Source organism: Mobula hypostoma, chromosome 10 (genome assembly GCF_963921235.1).
Source record: "Mobula hypostoma chromosome 10, sMobHyp1.1, whole genome shotgun sequence".
Taxonomy (NCBI): Eukaryota; Metazoa; Chordata; class Chondrichthyes; order Myliobatiformes; family Myliobatidae; genus Mobula; species Mobula hypostoma.
In genome coordinates, this window is record NC_086106.1 from 95,194,177 (window position 1) to 95,214,207 (window position 20,031).

The 20,031-nt window shown below is 40.5% G+C and overlaps 1 protein-coding gene across 6 annotated transcripts in view; it reads right to left on the reverse strand.

The window, feature by feature from the left end:
- Window positions 1-20,031, reverse strand: part of LOC134353050 (synaptotagmin-like protein 2) — a 118,364-nt gene that overhangs the window by 19,563 nt on the left and 78,770 nt on the right. For all 6 annotated transcript variants that reach the window (XM_063060888.1, XM_063060884.1, XM_063060886.1 and 3 more), the window contains 4 exons: window positions 19,128-19,223; window positions 9,979-10,026; window positions 6,507-6,616; window positions 3,863-3,964 (listed from right to left, as the gene is read on the reverse strand). In XM_063060888.1, coding sequence (XP_062916958.1) covers window positions 3,863-3,964; window positions 6,507-6,616; window positions 9,979-10,026; window positions 19,128-19,223 — 356 coding nt within the window. The remainder of the gene's footprint in view (window positions 1-3,862; window positions 3,965-6,506; window positions 6,617-9,978; window positions 10,027-19,127; window positions 19,224-20,031) is intronic.

Sequence of the window (20,031 nt, forward strand, 5' to 3'; positions counted from 1 at the left end):
TGCATCAGGATGTGGTTACCCTAGAGAGCATGCAGAAAGTATTGACAAGACTGTTGCCTGGATAGCAGGACAGGCTGAGTTTTCTTTCCCTGAAGTGAGGGAGAGTGAGGGGTGACATGCCAGAGCTGTATAAATTATGAGAGGCAGAGATGGGCTAGATAGCCAGTGTCTGTTTCCCATGGTGCAGATGTCTAAAATTAGAGGGCACTGGTTTAAGGTAAGATAGAGGTGGTTCTGAGTACTAAATTGTTCAAGCAAACAGTAGCTGAAGGAGCTGCTAGGTGAGGTGGAGGTGTCAGCAACAGTAAAAAAAATTAAACTACAAGACCATAAGACATAGGAGCAGAATTAGGCCATTTAGCCCATCGATTCTGCTCTGTCATTCAATCATAGCTGAACATTTTTTCCCATTCTCAGCCCCACTCCCTGGCCTTCTCCCGTAACCTTTGATGCCATGTCCAATTAAGAACCTATCAAGCTCTGCCTTAAATGCACCCAACGTCCTGGCCTCCACAGCTGCCTGAGGTAACAAATCCACAAATTTACCACCCACGTGCTAAAGAAATTTCTCCGCATCTCTGTTTTAAATGAACGTCCCTCCATCCTTAGGCTGTGCCCTCTTGTCCTAGACTCCCCCAACATGGGAAACTCCTTTTCACATTTGCTCTCTCTAAGCCTTTCAATATTCAGATGGATTCAGTGAGATCCCCTTCATCCTTTTAATTTCCAGTAAGTACAGACCCAGAGTTATCAAACATTCCTTGTATGATAATCCTTTAATTCCCGGAATCATCTTTGTGAACCTCCCCTGAACCCTCTTCAGTGCCAGCACATCTTTTCTTAGATGAGGAGCCCAAAACTGTTCACAATGCTTCCAAAGTCAGCACTGTAAACACTCATGATGCTTCCACTTACCTGAAAATGGCTTTAAATATATTGTTATTTTTAGAAGTGCATCATATCAGTATTCATTTGCATCATATCAGTGGAGTGACAATTGCAACGTTCCAGTCCTCTGGCACCATGCCAAAGTCCAATGATTTTTGAAAGATCATTACTAATGCCTCCACAGTCTCTACCACTACCTCTTTCAGAACCCTAGGGCGTAGCTCATCTGGTCTGGGTGACTTATGCACCCTTAGGTCTTTCAGACTTTTGAGCAGTTTTCTCCCTTGTATTATTAACTGCACTCACTTCTCTTCCCACACCCTTCAACATCTGGCACACTGCTGGTATCTTTCACAGTGAAGACTGATGCAAAATACTCATTTAGTTCCTCTGCCATCTCCTTGCCTCCCGTTATTATTTCTCCAGCCTCATTTTCTAGTGGTCCTGTATCGACTTTCATCTCCCTTTTTATCTTTTTTAGATATTTGAAAAAGCTGTTGCTACCCACTTTGATATTGTTTACTAACTTGCTTTCATATTTTATTGTTCCTTCCTAATGTTTCTTTTAGTTGCTCTCTGTAGGTTTTTAGAAGCATCCCAATCCTCTATTTTCCTGCTAATTTTTGCTTTGTTGTATGCCTTCTCTTTTGTTTTTACATTATCTTTGACTTCCCTTGTCAGTCATGGTTGTATTATTTTGCTATTTGAGTATTTCTCTGTTTTTGGAATATATCCATCCTGCACTTTCCTCATTTTTCCCAGAAACTCATTCCCTCCCCAAAAAAACTTGACAGGACAGGGAAGGATATATAATTATAAACATGAAGAAGTCTGTAGATGCTGGAAATCCAAAGAAACACACAGAAAATGCTGGAGGAACTCAGCAGGTCAGGCAGCATCTATGAAAATTAATAAACAGTCGATGTTTTGAGCTAAGACCGTTCTTCAGTACTGAAAGGAAAAGGAGAAGATGCCAGCATAAGAAGGTAAGGGTAGGGAAGGAGGCTAGCTGGAAGGTGACAGGTGAAAGCTGGTGGGTGGGAAAGGTAAAGGGCTGGAGAGGAAGGAATCTGACAGGAGAGAAGAGCGGACTATAGGAGAAAGGGAAGGAGGAAGGGACCAGGGGAAATTGATAGGCAGGTAAGAAGAGGTAAAAGGCCAGAATGGGGAACAGAGGAAGAGGGGTAGGGGAGGGATTTTTTTTCTGATATTGATATTCATGCCATCATGTTGGTGGCTACCCAGATGGAATACAAGGTGTTGCTCCTCCACCCTGAGGGTGGCCTCATCTTGGCACAACAGGAGACCATGGACCAAGATGTCAGAATGGGACTGAGGGTCGGTATTTTTATACACAGGGTTCACGGTCAGCGTAAACATAATGGACAAGAAGTCTGCTTCTGTGCCCCACAACTCCGTGACTCCATGGTTGAAGTTCCTGTGGAATGACACCATGGTAGAGCAGCACGGTAGATGAGTGGTTAGCCAGCCGTAAGACCAGAGTTCAATTCTCTCCACAGTCTACGTGGGTTTCCTCCGAGTGCTCCAGTTTGCTCCCACTTCTCAAAAAAACATATGGATACGGGTTCGTGAGTTGTGGGCTTGCTATGTGTGGCAGCACTGGTGGGCTGCTAAGCATAATCCTCACGGATTCAGTTTGAAGTAACACATTTCAATGTACATGTACAAATGAAGCTAATCTTTCTTTCTTTTTCTTTCTTATATGGGAAATTTGATCATTCCACGTAGGTTCAGTGCAGAACCTACATCACTGGTCTAGAATTTCACCTGGAAATGGTCACAAACAAAACTTAATCCAGGTTAAGCTAACTGTTGTAACAGTGTTGTGTGAGTTAATTTCAAGGCAATAATTCTTTCATATACGTGTAACATACAGAAGCTGAAGAAACAAACAAAGTCTGTCTATTTCTGTGGAGCTGGGGGTGGATACTAAAAATAATCTTGTGTAGGTGTGATAGTCTGAAGATTTAAAACCTTTGCATTAAGATGTGATCAAAATCTCCCCCAGTTTACCTCCTACGCCAACAACCTACAGGAGTATTTGTCAGGTCCTTCACCAGAGTCCATCAGTCTCAGGACTTTAGAAAAGTGGGATAGCAGGGAGAGATGGGCAAATGCACTCATCAAGGGTCATTGCTGCACAGCTGGACATCCAGCAAACTGTCTATCAACACAAGCTATTTACACAAACATGCCAGGCATCACTAGCCAATTTAATACTGGCTGCTCCTGTACATACATTACTTTGCAGGTATGATCAGCTAATGATTAGAACTACAGGAAAGCGCGTACTGCAATATTAAAATTATACACTGAGGAGTCACAGAAAAATAACAAACAAATGATGACTTGCAGAACCCTCCACCATGGTCACCATTTGAACATCACCCACAAGAGGCTCTGGGCACACACTTCATTACATCAGCTGCACCATAAGGGCACCACCACCACCAGCTCTTGTTCTTCATGGGCAACTGATTATCAAAAGAACAACAACTTTTCCTTTGCAAATGGTTCTTTTTCCTTTCAACTGCACCCTCAGGTTGGAACTTGCAGTCTGCTCTGTTTTATCCGGAGGATACCTACCATGAAAATCCCATTCAGTAGCGAGGCAGGTAACCAAGCAGTATGGCGCAAATTTCTCTGCATGTAATTAACTGTTCTTCGGCCTGTGGTAACAACTAAACTTCAAAGTTGAAGGAATACTGGCATTCAGGTGTATTCCACCACCAAAATATGTAGTAAACAATATACAGTATGAGCAGCCAACAAGACAAACCAGAACTCCTGAGGATAAGGGCTGTATTGCAAGATTAGACACCCAGACTAAAGAAAAAGTTTCTGACCTTTTGTGGTTCAAGAGCGCATATACAGTCTATGTTAGAATAATTGTGTGCAGATTTCATTAAACAGGTTTAGAACACGTCAAGATTTTGTATGGATAAATTCCTACCGAAGAAACCGATGCCATATCTGAAGAATGGCTGGCATCGCTGGGTGTCTTCCTGTGCCATCCAATGTTGAAGCTGATCTCGGAGGCCGAATCAGATTCACTCTGACAAAACAAGACAGACCGACAGACCAGTTGAATAAAAGAGCTCAATATCCTTTCAAATAGAAATCATAGCGAATCTGCAAGATCCTTTGTCACAAGCACAATTTCACACACTGATTATTTATTTCCATCTGCAAACCAAGTTATTTACTGTTGGGGTAAAATGTAAGCAAATGAGACTAGCTTAGATGGGAACTATGGTCCACATGAACCTAACTCGATTAGTAAGGGTGTCAATGGTTACGGGGAGAAGGCAGTAGAACAGGTTTGATACAGATGAATTAGCCATGATCAAATGGTGGAGCAGACTTGATGGACTGAATGGCCTAAGTCTTGTTCCTGTGTCTTACGGAGTAACTGCTTATTTATACTTATTTAATTTAAAGATAAGAGTTTGGAACAGGCCTTTCTGGCCCAATGAGCTACCCTGCCCAGCAACCCTCTGATTTAACCCTCGTCTAATCACAGAACAATTTGCAATGTCCAATTAACCTACTAAGCAGTACATGCACTCCCAGGAAGGCTGATCAAACTCATTACAGATGGCAATGGAATTGAACTCCGAACCCTGATGCCCCAGGCTATGATAGCATCACGCTAAACACTACTCTATCACAGAGTTGGTTATCTAGATTAGTCTATGATAGTAGCCAACATGTTAGTAGAAATCTATTCAATTACTAGTTAACTATTTGCCAGTCAGCTGAGTAGATAAATGGACATCTTGTTTATTGTCTCTTAAACAATTAGTGCTGTCTGGAAGTTGGACATGGAGCAGAGCTACCCAGCAATGGAAATAACATTTAAATATTAGATTTTAAATAGCTGAAGATAAAAAGCATTTTTTTGGGTGACAGTGTTTGGAAAGTCAGAAGTGGCGATTGCACACAGCAAATATTAACAAACAACATTAACTAAATTTAGCTGATTTATGGGGGGGGATCTGAGGGGGGGAGCTTCTTCATGCAGAGGGTGGGGCAGGTGTGGAACACGCTGCCAATGCCATTGATAGATGTGGGATCAATTCTAATATTTAAGAAAAGTTTGGATAGGTACATGGATTAGAGAGGTATGGAAGGCCAGGGTACAGATGGGCTAGGTAGATGGACTAGATCAGGTCAGCATGGACTAGATGGGCCAAAAGGCCTGTTTCTGTGCGGTCAATGTCTATGACTCTAAATGTTGTTGCACAAGCGTTAGGTGACATGGAATAGGGTAAAAATATATTTTTCAGGATAGTATGTGTTTAATATTCAAACCTTATGATAATAATCAAATGGTTATCCAGCCCATCACCAGCAAGGCAAACTGTAGTACATGCTCACTGCATCTCGAAGCTCCGGGAGAATCAGGTGAAGTCATGATAGACTTCAATAACATTCGTCTGGTGTCAATGAATAAGTGTGAGAAATTAAGAGAACTAGTATTGCAAGATGAAGTCATCTAAAATTCTCAAATAATGATGTAATTTTTCATGTTGGTCACAACAACTTCATTGTTCAAAGTAGTTGCCCCATGCTTAGAAGCACAAGTTTGTCGTCAAGAAATGGAGTAAATTGTGAATAGAATTCAGACTTGAACAGTTGTTTCAAGAGCGATATGCTCAGTCACCTCACACCGAACAGTTGTGAATTTGTAAGAATTTACATGATTTGAAGTTCTGTATTAAAAATCCGACTTTCCTTAAGTAGGCAATGCTTTATAGTAGTTGAAGAGAAACAACTGTAACACAGGGACTGGGGTAGGCAGGTTAATTTTGAATTGGTGATGTTAATTCCCTCAACTTTTACTGCTCAGGATTTTCTGGAGGTCTTAATTCCATCCATTCATTTATGGCACCAGCAATTCCCTCAAGATTCAAGACTATTTATCGTCATTCTTCTGTACACAAGTGTAAAGGAGAACGAAATGATTGTTACTCTGGATCTGATGCAGCATTAAAAAAAACACAATAAGTATAAAAAACAATTAAAAAAAACAAAAAAAATACAAGAAATATAAATATAAGAGCAATTCTATAAAACACAAAGTATAAGTAATCGTTTGAGTATGATCTTTTCATACATAAAATTAGCTGATATACATCGGCTGATTGTATTTTACATAAATTGACGCTAGGTGCAAGAATATCTATACATAAGGTGACTCTGACAGGGAATGATAAATTTACAAGGTAACTCTTAGCAAGAGGAACTCTTGTAGGTAACAGCAGGACATACGAAAACACAGTTGGACAGTGACCGTGTCACTGGAGATTTGAAGTGTGAAGTGTAAGTGTAAAGTAGGAATGCATGGAGGGATGAAGGGTGCTGAGGGGCTGTGGAGAGGAGTGGCTGATGAATATATAGGGATAGTGGAGTGGGTTTAATGGGTGGAGTTGCTGACTTGGGGGAGTAACAGTTTTTGAGTTTAGTGGTTCTGACACGATAGTGCTTTCCTCTTCCCCAATGGGAGTTGGGCAAACAGTCGATTAGCAGGATGGGTGGGATCCTTCATGATGTTATTTTAATGTATACCACCTATTCACAATTATATTTCATACCTCAGGCATCAGCATGGGAACAGACTTGCTCAGCTCCTTCACCCTGGCATGCTCCAGGACTGGAGTCTTTATTACAGGTGGCTTGTCATCAGTTGGTAATTGAATATTACCTGGGGAATAAAGAAAGCTGGCATTAATATACAAAAACCCTTTCAGGCATCAAGCAAGGACGTTCAGCACAATGAACTGTGCACATGACATTACTGTATATCTTTACGTATTAGATTGTACGTAACCCTTAACACTAACCACATCAAAGAACCAGTTTAGAGGCCAAAACATCAGAATGAGAATTTTTATTACTGACTTATATGACTTGAAATTCATTGTTTTGCAGCAACAGTAGAAGGCAAAGGCTTGGAATTACTATGAATTACAAAAAATAATAAATAGTGCAGAAAAAAAGGAATAACAAGTTAATGTTCATGGGTCTGTGAACCATTTGGGGGCCTGATTGGCAGAAAGGAAGAAGCTGTTCCTGGATCTTCAGGCTCTTGTGTCTTCTCCCCAAAGGTGGTAACCAAGTAGGCACGTCTCAGATGGTGTGGGTCCCCAGCAATGGCTATATCTTTCTTGAGACACTAGCTTTTGAAGATGCCTTTGACGGTAAGGAGAGTTGTGCCCATGATGGAGGTGCCTGAGTCTCATCCATGAATGATCAATATTTCTTTTAAAATATCACAGTGTTGGCATTAAAAGAAAAAGAAGATAATAGAGTTGACTGTCTGAAATCATGTATAAAGGAGTAGAAAAGCTCAACTATGCAGTTCAAGCCATTGTTTCCGTCACTACTTACAGTGATGTTAGGTGCTTCTTTCTCTTAAGGCCTAGTAACTCCTCCTAAGTCAATGATCCATAACTATTGCCAGATTCTGTGGTTCTCTTTAGCCAATTGCCCAGAGAAGCATTACTGACATGGAGAATATCACAAGGAAAAGGTGCAACTTCCACTAAATGTGGAGTAAGATAATCCGTCTGAGAACAAAGCATTTAATGACAAAGTTTCAACACAGCAGGATACCAGAAGTGTATACACTATACAAAGTGTACTCCAGAAAGCGGGGGATATAGACCAGTCCACCACAGGCAAAGGTCTCCCCACTGTTGAGTACATTTACATGGAGCGCTGCTACAGGAAAGCAACGTCCATCATCAAAGACCCCCACCACCCAGACCATGCCCTCTTCTCACGATTACCTTCGAGCAGGAGATACAGAAGCCCTAAGTCCTATACTGTCAGTTTCAGAAACAGTTCAGGATCCTGAACTGAAGTGGATAACTTCAGGCGCTCTGACTGAACTGATGCTATGATCTACAAACTCACCTCCAAGGACTCCTTACAACTCAGTTCTCAGTATTGTTACTATTTTTACAGTCTGTCTTATTTTTGCATATTGCACATTGGAAGTTGTCAGTCTTTGCCTTTGTCCTGGGTATATAAGCTTTCTTATGTATTTATATTTATTGTGCTCTTTATCCTCTGTCGGGTTCTTTTTTTGTGCTGCTTCGGATCCAGAGTAACAATTATTTTGTTCTCATTTACACTTGTATACAGGAAATGGCATTAAATAATCTTGAGTGCTATGTATAGTTTCTCATAAATTTTAATTACATTTCTCATTTTCCTTGTAAACGCCTGCAAGAAAATGGATCCCAAGGTAGTTTATGGTAACGTCACTAATATATATATACACACTTTGATAGTAAGTTTATTTTGAACCTTAATAGGTTACTACCTGAAATTGTTTTCAAAGACCTATCATACAGTTAAATTGAGCTCATTAAGGGTGCAATTCTCACAAGAAAACATGTTACGGGATAGTAGGAACATCCATTGTTTTCTTACAATGCCTTCTGTACAGACGGAATATTGGGTTGAAGGTCATCACGTCAATGGTTTGGAAATACATCAACTTTTCCAACAAAGGGAGTGGAAGAAATTTGACCACTCTGTTAGCGGCTGTTATTTCTAGATCAATAAATTACAAAACAAAAGCCAAATGCAGGAAAGTTGCCTTGGGAGAGTTCTTTTTCTTTTTAAATCTTTTTATTAGTTTTTCAAAATTATAAACTCAATAACAAAGTTGGTACAAAGAGATCGGAAAAATGTTCATCAGCATATATAAAATGAATTTTAGGTAACATAGAAATAAAAGACTTCCAAACTCATAATGAGATTAAACATTAACAAAGAAATAAAAAGAAAAAAATATATATAAACAAATAAAACCCCAAAGGAAAACGAGAAAAAAAAACCCAAAAAAAAGACAGAACAGGGCTAGACCAACAACTTGTATCAGACACGATCAATAATGTTGTTAACTCCGCTCCTCTCATCATATAATTTTAGAAAAAAGATCCGGAAAGGTCAGATTACATCATATGAAAATGTTGCAGGGAGAGTTCTGTGTTATTTAACAGGCAGTACTTTTAAACTCGTCACGTGCCCAAATAATGTAAATTAATGACTGAGATATATCCAGTTCACTTGAGACGCACAAAAACACGGTTCTATTCCTCATGTCAGTCTGTGACATGCTGGGAAGTCGTTCCAACCCATTACCTAGTCACCAATAATCGGCAAAATTGAGAATTATTTCTTTATTGTGTACCACTGTTTTAGGTAGACCTGTACACCTGCTTGTTAATGCAAATATCTAATCAGCCAATCATGTAGCAGCAACTCAATGCATAAAATCATGCAGACATGGTCAGAAGGTTCGGTTGTTGTTCAGACCAAATATCAGAATGGGGAAAAAATGTGACCAAGGTGACTTTGACTGTGGAATGATTGTTGATGCCAGACACGGTTGTTTGAATATCTCAGATATTGCTGATCCCCTGGGCTTTTCACACACAGCAATCTCTAGAGAATGGTGCAAAAAACAAAGCAATACATCCAGTGAACACCAGTTGTGTGGGCGAAAATGTCTTGTTGTTGAAAGAGGTCAAAGGAGAATGGCCGGATTGGTATAAGCTGACAGGAAGGCACCGGTAACTCAAATAACGACACGTTACAGCAGTGGTGTGCAGAAGAGCAACCCTGAATGCACAACACATCCAAGCTTGAAGTGGATGGGCTGCAGCAGCTGAAGACCATGAACATATTTCAAACAAAATGCAAACCTCTAAAAAGGTGGAAAACACATTGTATATCAATGGCTCGGGAATGCTGCCAAGCCCTAAATACTTTACTATTAGGAAGTTCATACCATTAAAATAGTCTGCCACTGAAATGTCTATTGTGTATTCAGATCAGAAGAAAATAAATATATATAGGTTTGAGATGTGATCTCATTTAATAATTTCTTAATGTTATTTCAATGGTGGTTCTGAATGATTTCTTGAAATGAAAAAACCTTACACGTTTCAGATACCATTTCCAAATTCATCAGTAAGAATGCCATTGTAGAAGACAACAGTATTCAACAGAGTTAGAAGTCATGCAAGCTTTTCATAATTAATCCCTCACCATCTCCTCTTGTTTCATTGTCATTCACCAAGGAAGTGATTGTTTCTCCTGTAAGGAAAAAAAAATAAAACTGAATTCTGTCTGTTGGCCAGTTTATGAGTACGTTCACCAAGTTGGCAGATTAGGTCAGCTAAAGCAATATCTCTATGAGAAACTTTAACCAAAATTAGAAACATTCAAGATACTCAGGTATGAAAGGAGACTGAGCTTGTACCCGGAACAATTCTCTCTCCCCCACTTTTATTCATTGAGTTCATTCCTTCACGACTCCCCAGTTCAATCTGTCATCCAAGTCTACTACCCCCGCCACCCCCCCCACCCCATCAACTGGCATTTTCTGCATTCATTATTCACTGCGGTCCCCTCTAGAGTGGAGAAGCCAACTGCAGGTTGGATGATCACTTCGCAGGAGTAAGCCTGAGATTCCAGTTACCTGCCAGTTTAATTCACCATCCCAGGGCTTTAACATCGACAATTGCTCCTCCTCACCTTTCCCCCCACAGATACTGCCTGTCCTCCTCCCGCAGCTTGTTTCACCTGCACTCTCTTGTATCTCCATCAGTACATCTAAGAGCTTTGTACGCTCTGTATTATCCATTAGTTAGTACACTTCAATGACAGTATAACAGCCACAATAAGTTATTTTTATGCAGTATTGAAATAGAATCAGAAAAAGTACACATAATTTTTTACCTGGTTGCATTAAACATCAAAACAACTAATGTTCCAGTTATAACATACAGGCAGGAAGGAAGAAAGTAAGCACATGGAAGAGAAAGGTACTCTTTACTGTGCAAACAAAATGAGCAATAGCTTCTTCCTCTGTGTAGTGTTTATCAAACACAGGCACAATCTGTTGATACAGGTGAAATGCTAAAGTAGAACCTACATTCTACACTGCATTCCTGCCTGTTATGAGACTCTGTTCATGTCATTTTTGATCATCTTTGGTAAATCTCCTCATTCTCTACATATTGACTGTATCTTCACATATCAACTGCTTCTAAAAATGGCTCAATGTTTTCACAATTTGTGCTTAAACACCCTTATCCTGCTTTACCCATAAGATATCCATATTTACCTAGAGTCATAGAACACTACAGTTCAGAAACAGGCCCTTTGGCCCATCCAGTGCGTGCTGAACCATTAACCTGCCCAGTCCTATTGACTTGCACCCAGACCATAGCCCTCCATACACCTCCCAGCCACACATTTCTCTTAAATGTTGAAATTGACCCTGAATCCACAACATGCTCTCAGCTCATTCCACACACCCTCTGAGTGAAAAAGTTCTCCCTCATGTTCCCTTTGAATATTTCACCTTTCACCTTTAACCCCTGACATCTATCTGTAGTCTCACGCAACTTCATTGGAAAATGCCTGCTTGCATTTACCCTATATATAATCCCTCCCTCAATTTGTATGGCTCTATCAAATCTCCCTTCAATTTTCTATGATCTAAGGAATGAAATCCTAACCTATTCAACCTTTCCCTATAACTCAGGTCCTCAAGTGCAGCAACATCCTTCTAAATTTTCTTGCACTCATGCAATCTTTTACATCCTTCCTGTAGATACATTACATCCTTGCTTTCATATTCTGGACTTCTTAAAATTAGTGCTAACATCTCATTTGCCTTCCTCACCACAGACTCAATCTGCAAATTAAGCTCTAGGGAATCCTGCATAAGGACTCCCAAGTCCCTTTGCACCTCAGTTTTTTGTGTTTTCTCTCCATTTAGAAAACAGTCAACACTTTCTTTTACCAAAGTCCATGACCATACACTTCCCGTCCCTTTATTCCATCTGCCACTTCTTTGCACATTCTCCTAATCTAAATCGTTCTGTAGTCTCTCTACTTCCTGAAAACTACCTGCCCCTCCACTTACCTTCATATTGTCTGCAAACTTTGCAACAAAGTTATCAATTGCATCATCAAAATCATTGATATGTAACATAAAAAGCATCGGTCCCAACACAGACCCCAGTGGAACACCACTGTTCTCCGGCAGCCAACCAACAAAAGGTTCCCTTTATTCCCACTCTTTGCCTCCTGCTAATCAGCCACTGCTTCACCCATGCCAGAATATTTCTTGTAACTTAATAAGCAGCCACACATTGAGGCACCTTGTCAAAGGCCTTCTGAAAATCCAAGTACACAACATCAACCAATTCTCCTTTGTCTGTCCTGCTTATTAATTCTTCAAAGAATTCCAACAGATTTGTCAGGCAAGACTTTGCCTTGAGGAAACCAGGCTGACTCTGGCTTATTTTATCATGTCCAAGTACCCTGAGACCTCGTCCTTAACAATCAACTCCAGCATCTTCCCAACCACTGAGGTCAGACTAACTGGTCTATAATTTCCTTTCTGCTGCCTCTCATCCTTCTTAAAGAGTGGAGTGACATTTGCAATTTTCCAGTCTTCTGGAACCATTCCAGAATCTTGTGATTCTTGAAAGATCATTGCTAATGCCTCCACAATCTCTTCAGCCACCCCTTTCAGAACCCTGGGGTGTATACCATCAGGTCCAGAGGACTTATCTACCTTCAGACCTTTTTGTTTCCCAAGAACCTTCTCCCTAGTAATGGTAACTTCACACACTTCATGCCCGCTGACACCTGGAACTTCTCCATACTGCTAGAGTCTTTCACATTGAAGGCCGATATAAAATGGCTATGCAATTTGCCCATTTCCTTGTCCCCCATTAAGAGCTTTCCAGCATCATTTTCCATTGGTCCAATATCCACTCTTGCCTCTTTTTTACACGTTATGTATATAAAGAAGTTTTTGGTACCCTCTTCAATATTAGTGGCTAGCTTACTTTCATATTCCATCTTAACTTTCTTAATGACTTTTTTTAGTTGCCCTCTGTTAGTTTTTCAAAGCTTCCTAATCTTTTAACTTCCCACTAATTTTTGCTCTATTATATGTCCTCTCTTTGGCCTTTATGTTGGCTTTGACTTCTCATATTAGTCACGGTTGTTTCATCTTTCTTTTGGAATATTTCTTCCTCTTTGGAACTTTTATATCCTGTGTCTTCCGAATTGCTTCCAGAAATTCCAACCATTGCTGCTCTGCCATCATTCCTGCCAGTGTTCTTCTCCAATCAAATTTGGCCAACTCCTCTCTCATGCCTCTATAATTCCCTTTATACTGATAAATTTGACTTTAGCTTCCCCTTCTCAGATTTCTGGGTGAATTTGATCACATTATGATCACTTTCCCCTAAGGGTTCTTTTACATTAAGCTCTCTATTCAATTCCAATTCATTGCACAACACCTAATCCAAAATAGCTGATCCCCTAGTGGGCTCAACCTCAAGCTGCTTTAAAAAGCCATCTCATGGGCACTCTAGATATTCCTCTTCTGGAATCTAGCACCAACCTGATTTTCCCCAATCTACCTGAATATTGAAATCCCCCATGACGATTGTAACATTTGTTTTGGCATGCATTTTTTATCTCCCATTGTAATTTGCAGACCACATCCTCACTACCATTTGGGGGTCAGTATACAACTCATATCAGGGTCTTTTTACTCTTGCAGTTCCACAGCTCTATCCACAATGATTCAAACTTTTCAATCCTATGTCACCTCCTTTTAGCGATTTGATTTCATTTTCTACCAACAGAGCAACTTTTGCATTCCTGCCTGTCCTTTCAGTATTGTGTATCCTTGGACATTAAGCTTCCAGCTATAACCTTCTTTCAGCTATGATTCAGTAATACCTACACACACATGCCAATCTGTAACTGTGCTACAAGTTCATCTACCTTATCCAGTATACTGTGTACGTTCAAATATAAAACCTTTAGTCCTGTATTCACACTTTTGATTTTATCCATCTTTTACACTGCAACTCGTCTTGCTGTCTGCAGTTTTGCTCTATCAACAGTCTCTCCTCACTACATATTGCCTCAGTTTGTAAACGTAGAAACATAGAAACAAAGAGAATGGGTGCAGGAGTAGGCCATTCGGCCCTTCGAGCCTGCACCGCCATTCAGTATGATCATGGCTGATCATCCAACTCAGAACCCTTCCCTCCATACCCTCGATCCCTTTAGCCACAAGGGCCATATCTAACTCCCTCTTAAATATAGCCAAAGGTGGGGGAGTAGCATTGCTTGTTAGGGAAAATATTACAGCAGTGCTCAGGCAGGACAGGTTAGAGGGCTTGTCTACTGAGTCCTTATGGGTGGAGCTGAAAAACAGGAAAGGTATGGCCACATTAGTGGGATTGTATTACAGACCACCCAATAGTCAACGAGACTTGGAAGAGCAAATCTGCAGAGAGATAGCAGGCAACTGCAGGAAACATAAAGTTGTGGTGGTAGGGGATTTTAATTTTCCATATATTGATTGGGACTCCCATACTGTTAGAGGTCTAGATGGTTTAGAGTTTGTAAAATGTGTTCAGGAAAGTTTTCTAAATCAATATATAGAGGGACCAACTAGAGGGGATGCAATATTGGATCTCCTGTTAGGAAACGAGTTAGGACAAGTGACAGAAGTCTGTGTAGGGGAGCACTTTGGTTCCAGTGATCATAACACCATTAGTTTCAACTTGATCATGGACAAGGATAGATCTGGTCCTAGGGTTGAGGTTCTGAACTGGAAGAAGGCCAAATTTGAAGAAATGAGAAAGGATCTAAAAAGCGTGGATTGGGACAGGTTGTTCTCAAGCAAAGATGTGATTGGTAGGTGGGAAGCCTTCAAAGGGGAAATTTTGAGAGTGCAGAGTTTGTATGTTCCTGTCAGGATTAAAGGCAAATTAAATAGGAATAAGGAACCTTGGTTCTCAAGGGATATTGCAACTCTGATAAAGAAGAAGAGGGAGTTGTATGAAATGTATAGGAAACAGAGAGTAAATCAGGTGCTTGAGGAGTATAAGAAGTGCAAGAAAATACTTAAGAAAGTAATCAGGAGGGCTAAAAGAAGAAATGAGGTTGCCTTGGCAGTCAAAGTGAAGGATAATCCAAAGAGTTTTTACAGGTATATTAAGAGCAAAAGGATTGTAAGGGATAAAATTGGTCCTCTTGAAGATCAGAGTGGTCGGCTATGTGCGGAACCAAAGGAAATGGGGGAGATCTTAAATAGGTTTTTTGCGTCTGTATTTACTAAGGAAACTGGCATGAAGTCTACAGAATTGAGGGAATCAAGTAGTGAGATCATGGAAACTGTACAGATTGAAAAGGAGGAGGTGCTTGCTGTCTTGAGGAAAATTAAAGTTGATAAATCCCCGGGACCTGACAAAGTGTTCCCTCGGACATTGAAGGAGACTAGTGTTGAAATTGCGGGGGCCCTGGCAGAAATATTTAAAATGTCGCTGTCTACGGGTGAGGTGCCGGAGGATTGGAGCGTGGCTCATGTTGTTCCATTCTTTAAAAAAGAATCAAAAAGTAATCCGGGAAATTATAGGCTGGTGAGTTTAACGTCGGTAGTAGGTAAGTTATTGGAGGGAGTACTAAGAGACAGAACCTACAAGCATTTGGATAGACAGGGGCTTATTAGGGAGAGTTAACATGGCTTTGTGCGTGGTAAGTCATGTTTGACCAATCTATTGGAGTTTTTCGAGGAGGTTACCAGGAAAGTGGATGAAGGGAAGGCAGTGGATATTGTCTACATGGATTTCAGTAAGGCCTTTGACAAGGTCCCGCATGGGAGGTTAGTTAGGAAAATTCAGTCGCTAGGTATACATGGAGAGGTGGTAAATTGGATTAGACATTGGCTCAATGGAAGAAGCCAAAGAGTGGTGGTAGAGAATTGCTTCTCTGAGTGGAGGCCTGTGACTAGTGGTGTGCCACAGGGATCAGTGCTGGGTCCATTGTTATTTGTCACCTATATCAATGATCTGGATGATAATGTGGTAAATTGGATCAGCAAGTTTGCTGATGATACAAAGATTGGAGGTGTAGTAGACAGTGAGGAAGGTTTTCAGAGCCTGCAGAGGGACTTGGACCAGCTGGAAAAATGGGCTGAAAAATGGCAGATGGAGTTTAATACAGACAAGTGTGAGGTATTGCACGTTGGAAGGACAAACCAAGCTAGAACATACAGGGTTAATGGTAAGGCACTGAGGAGTGCAGTAGAACAGAGGGATCTGGGAATACAGATACAAAATTCCCTAAAAGTGGAGTCACAAGTAGATAGGGTCGTAAAGAGAGCTTTTGGTACATTTGCCTTTATTAATCAAAGTATTGAGTGTAAGAGCTGGAATGTTATGATGAGGTTGTATAAGGCATTGGTGAGGCCGAATCTGGAGTATCGTGTTCAGTTTTGGTCACCAAATTACAGGAAGGATATAAATAAGGTTGAAAGAGTGCAGAGAAGGTTTACAAGGATGTTGCCAGGACTTGAGAAACTCAGTTATAGAGAAAGGTTGAATAGGTTAGGACTTCATTCCCTGGAGCGTAGAAAAATGAGGGGAGATTTGATAGAGGTATATAAAATTATGATGGGTATAGATAGAGTGAATGCAAGCAGGCTTTTTCCACTGAGGCAAGGGGAGAAAAAAACCAGAGGACATGGGTTAAGGGTGAGGGGGGAAAAGTTTAAGGGGAACATTAGGGGGGACTTCTTCCCACAGAGAGTGGTGGGAGTATGGAATGAGCTGCCAGATGAGGTGGTAAATGCGGGTTCTTTTTTAACATTTAAGAATAAATTGGACAAATACATGGATGGGAGGTGTATGGAGGGATATGGTCTGTGTGCAGGTCAGTGGGACTAGGCAGAAAATGGTTCAGCACAGCCAAGAAGGGCCAAAAGGCCTGTTTCTGTGCTGTAGTTTCTATGGTTTCTATGGTTTCAATGAACTGGCCTCAACTGTTTCCTGTGGCAGAGAATTCCACAGATTCACCACTCTCTGTGTGAAGAAGATTTTCCTCATCTCAGTCCTAAAAGGCTTCCCTTTTATCCTTAAACTGTGGCCCCTCGTTCTGGACTTCCCCAACATCGGGAACAATCTTCCTGCATCTAGCCTGTCCAACCCCACTAGTCACTGTCTGCCATTCTGAAAAGGTCCCGTTTATTCCCACTCTTTGCTTCCTGGCTGCCAACCAATTCTCTATCCACATCAATACCTTACCCCCTCAATACCGTGTGCTTTAGGTTTGCACACTAATCTCCTGTGTGGGACCTTGTCAAAACCCTTTTGAAAATCCAAATATACCACATCCACTGGTTCTCCCCTATCCACTCTACTAGTTACATCCTCAAAAAATTCTATGAGATTCGTCAGACATGATTTTCCTTTCACAAATCCATGCTGACTTTGTCCGATGATTTCACCGCTTTCCAAATGTGCTGTTATCACATCTTTGATAACTGACTCTAGCATTTTCCCCACCACTGATGTTAGGCTAACCGGTCTATAATTCCCCGGTTTCTCTCTCCCTCCTTTTTTAAAAAGTGGGGTTATATTAGCCACCCTCCAATTCTCAGGAACCAGTCCAGTAAAACAACCAAGTAGTACACCTATTCAAAGCAGTATACCTATTGTTGAGGAGAACAGCCATAGGGATACTCTGTGCTGGCTGTCTATCCCCCTTCCCCGTCCTGACAATAATCCCAGTTACCTGTGTCCTCTACCTTGGGTGTAACTACCTCCCCATAAACTTTTCTATCAAACCCTCAGCCTCCTTAATGGTATGGGGTTCACCCATTTCCAGCTCCAACACTTTAATATGGTCTGTTAGAAGATGCAGATGGATGCACTTCTTGCAGATGTAGTTATCAGGGACACCGGGGGCCTCCCTGTTTTCCCACATCCCACAGGAGGAGCATTTCAGATTCCTGTCTGACATCACAACTGTTCTGGATGTGCAAAAAAAATAAATAATGGGAAAACAATTGACCCATGGCACACGCCTCTTATTGGGGAAGTCTCGATGAGCCAAAGCCTCGACCCCCCACTCACACAATGGCCGCTCCACTTAAACCTAACTTCTCTTTATTGCCCCTTGTCAAGTGCCTAATTATGCACAATCCAATATCTCCTTGGGAACTGTGGCAAACAAAATGTGTTGATTGTTCCCTCTCACTTCTTTTCAAATCTCTCTCCTCTATGCAATCCAGTGTCTCCTCGGGACTGTGGCGCGCAAAATGGCAAAAAACCTTATCAAGTCATTTCATTATTTTTAAACGGACCTAAATCTTTTTCCAAAATAAATAGGTTCTGCTCCACATTGATAACAACAGGGCATCAAAATGCAGATCAGTCAAACATACATCTTCTTTATATAAATCCTCTTCCAGTCTGCCCCAGAGTACAAAAGAAAATGAAAATTTGACACAGAATCTTGAATACAGCCTGATCAAATTTTTGTATAAGAGAACAGTACTTTCAGTATTTAGCTATTCCGACAGTGCACAAGTTTTTTCAAAAGTCTTGTGAACGATTGTTTCTTTTTCCACTCAGTAGCCTATAGAAGGTGAACTTGACCTACTGTGTACTCTGTTTAACTCCAGACACGTTAATACAATATTCCATCGGCCAAAAGATTATGAACTCATTTTAACTATTAGTGGTTTAACTCAAATAATTATTTCCATGTAGGAAAGTACAGCAGCCAACTCCATATTATTCACAGCTTGGTGCAGAGGAAATACTGCAACGTAGAAAGGGTTGTCTTTCAGGTGACATTTCAACTCTGTCCCATTATCCTGTTCAATTGCACAATTTTAAAATGAGCAACAAAGTTTTCCACTGCCTTATCCAACTTCATTTCCACATACTTTGCCAGAGTTATCTTATCACCAGCTATGGGATTTTACAGTATGCAAATCAATTTGTCCCCATAACCTTGAAAATATGCCATTATTAATTTAAATTAATAAAGAGAGGATCTGCAAACCCTGTAATGAAAATACTTTTTTTCCTCTGAATAAAATGTTAATTCCTCTATTGAAACTCATTTTCATTTTCAAAATCTTTTTATTGATACATAATCTTCTACATCTTTAAAATGGTACAAGATTACAGCAAATTGATATATATATACAATTAATAAAGCTGGAGAAAAAAAACTTATCAAAAAAGAATAATATGATAATGAAAAAAAATACACGTCCACAGGCGGAAGGTGGAGTCCTATTGAAACTCAAAATGGCTAAAAGTAAAGTTGAACTTTCGAACAAGGCCAGTACTTACTGTCTAGAGTAGAGATGAGGTTATCCATGCTCTTAGCATTAGCCTTTCTGGCTCTGACTAAGGCCCTCATAACAGGGGATAATCCATAAGTATTTCCTGAAGCAGATTAGAACAATATTTTAAAACACTTCCGATAACATTAACAGCAGAGTACACTTGAGCATAAAACTTCCGCTTCTGAAGCAGAGCATTTCTTTCACTGGAGCAAACTTGGAAAAAGAAGGTAGATGCCAGAAGTATCCCCTTAAATGGAGCAAAAATTGAGGAAAGTACAAACCAACTCCAAATCCTTCATACGTCCGCTGATAACCATGCATGCTTAGATACGGTAGTAAAGCACTTCCCATTCCAATTATCTGGACATTACAGTCTTAAATTGTAAGCAGAGAATGCTTTCAACCCAATAAATGTAGAAGCAGATATCCAGCAAGATTAAACCTTTTTTAAAAATAGATCAAATTCTTCTTTTTGTTTTTAATATATCCTCTGTCCATTCTGTTAACCAACAACTTTTATTACAGTATATTTCATTGGTGTTCCCCATTAATACTCCATAATCAGTGACCATGGAGATAGTGGTTACATTATCTTTCATACCATTACTTTAACCAGTCTTAAAACCTCATCCAGTCCAGAGAACTCCGACTACCACCAACACATAGTTCTCTCACCACGCATTGCTTGCTTCTACCTCCTACCCAAAATCCACAAACTGGACTGCTCAGGTAGGCCTAGTGTCTCTGACTCCTTCTGCCCACTGAACTCGTGTCCTCATACCTTGATTCCATCCTATCCCATTGGTTTAGTTCTTTCCACCTATATCTGTGGCACATCTCATGCCCTTCTTCTCCTCAGTAACTTTCAGTTCCCTGGTCCTGGCTGCCTCATCTTCTCCATAGATGTT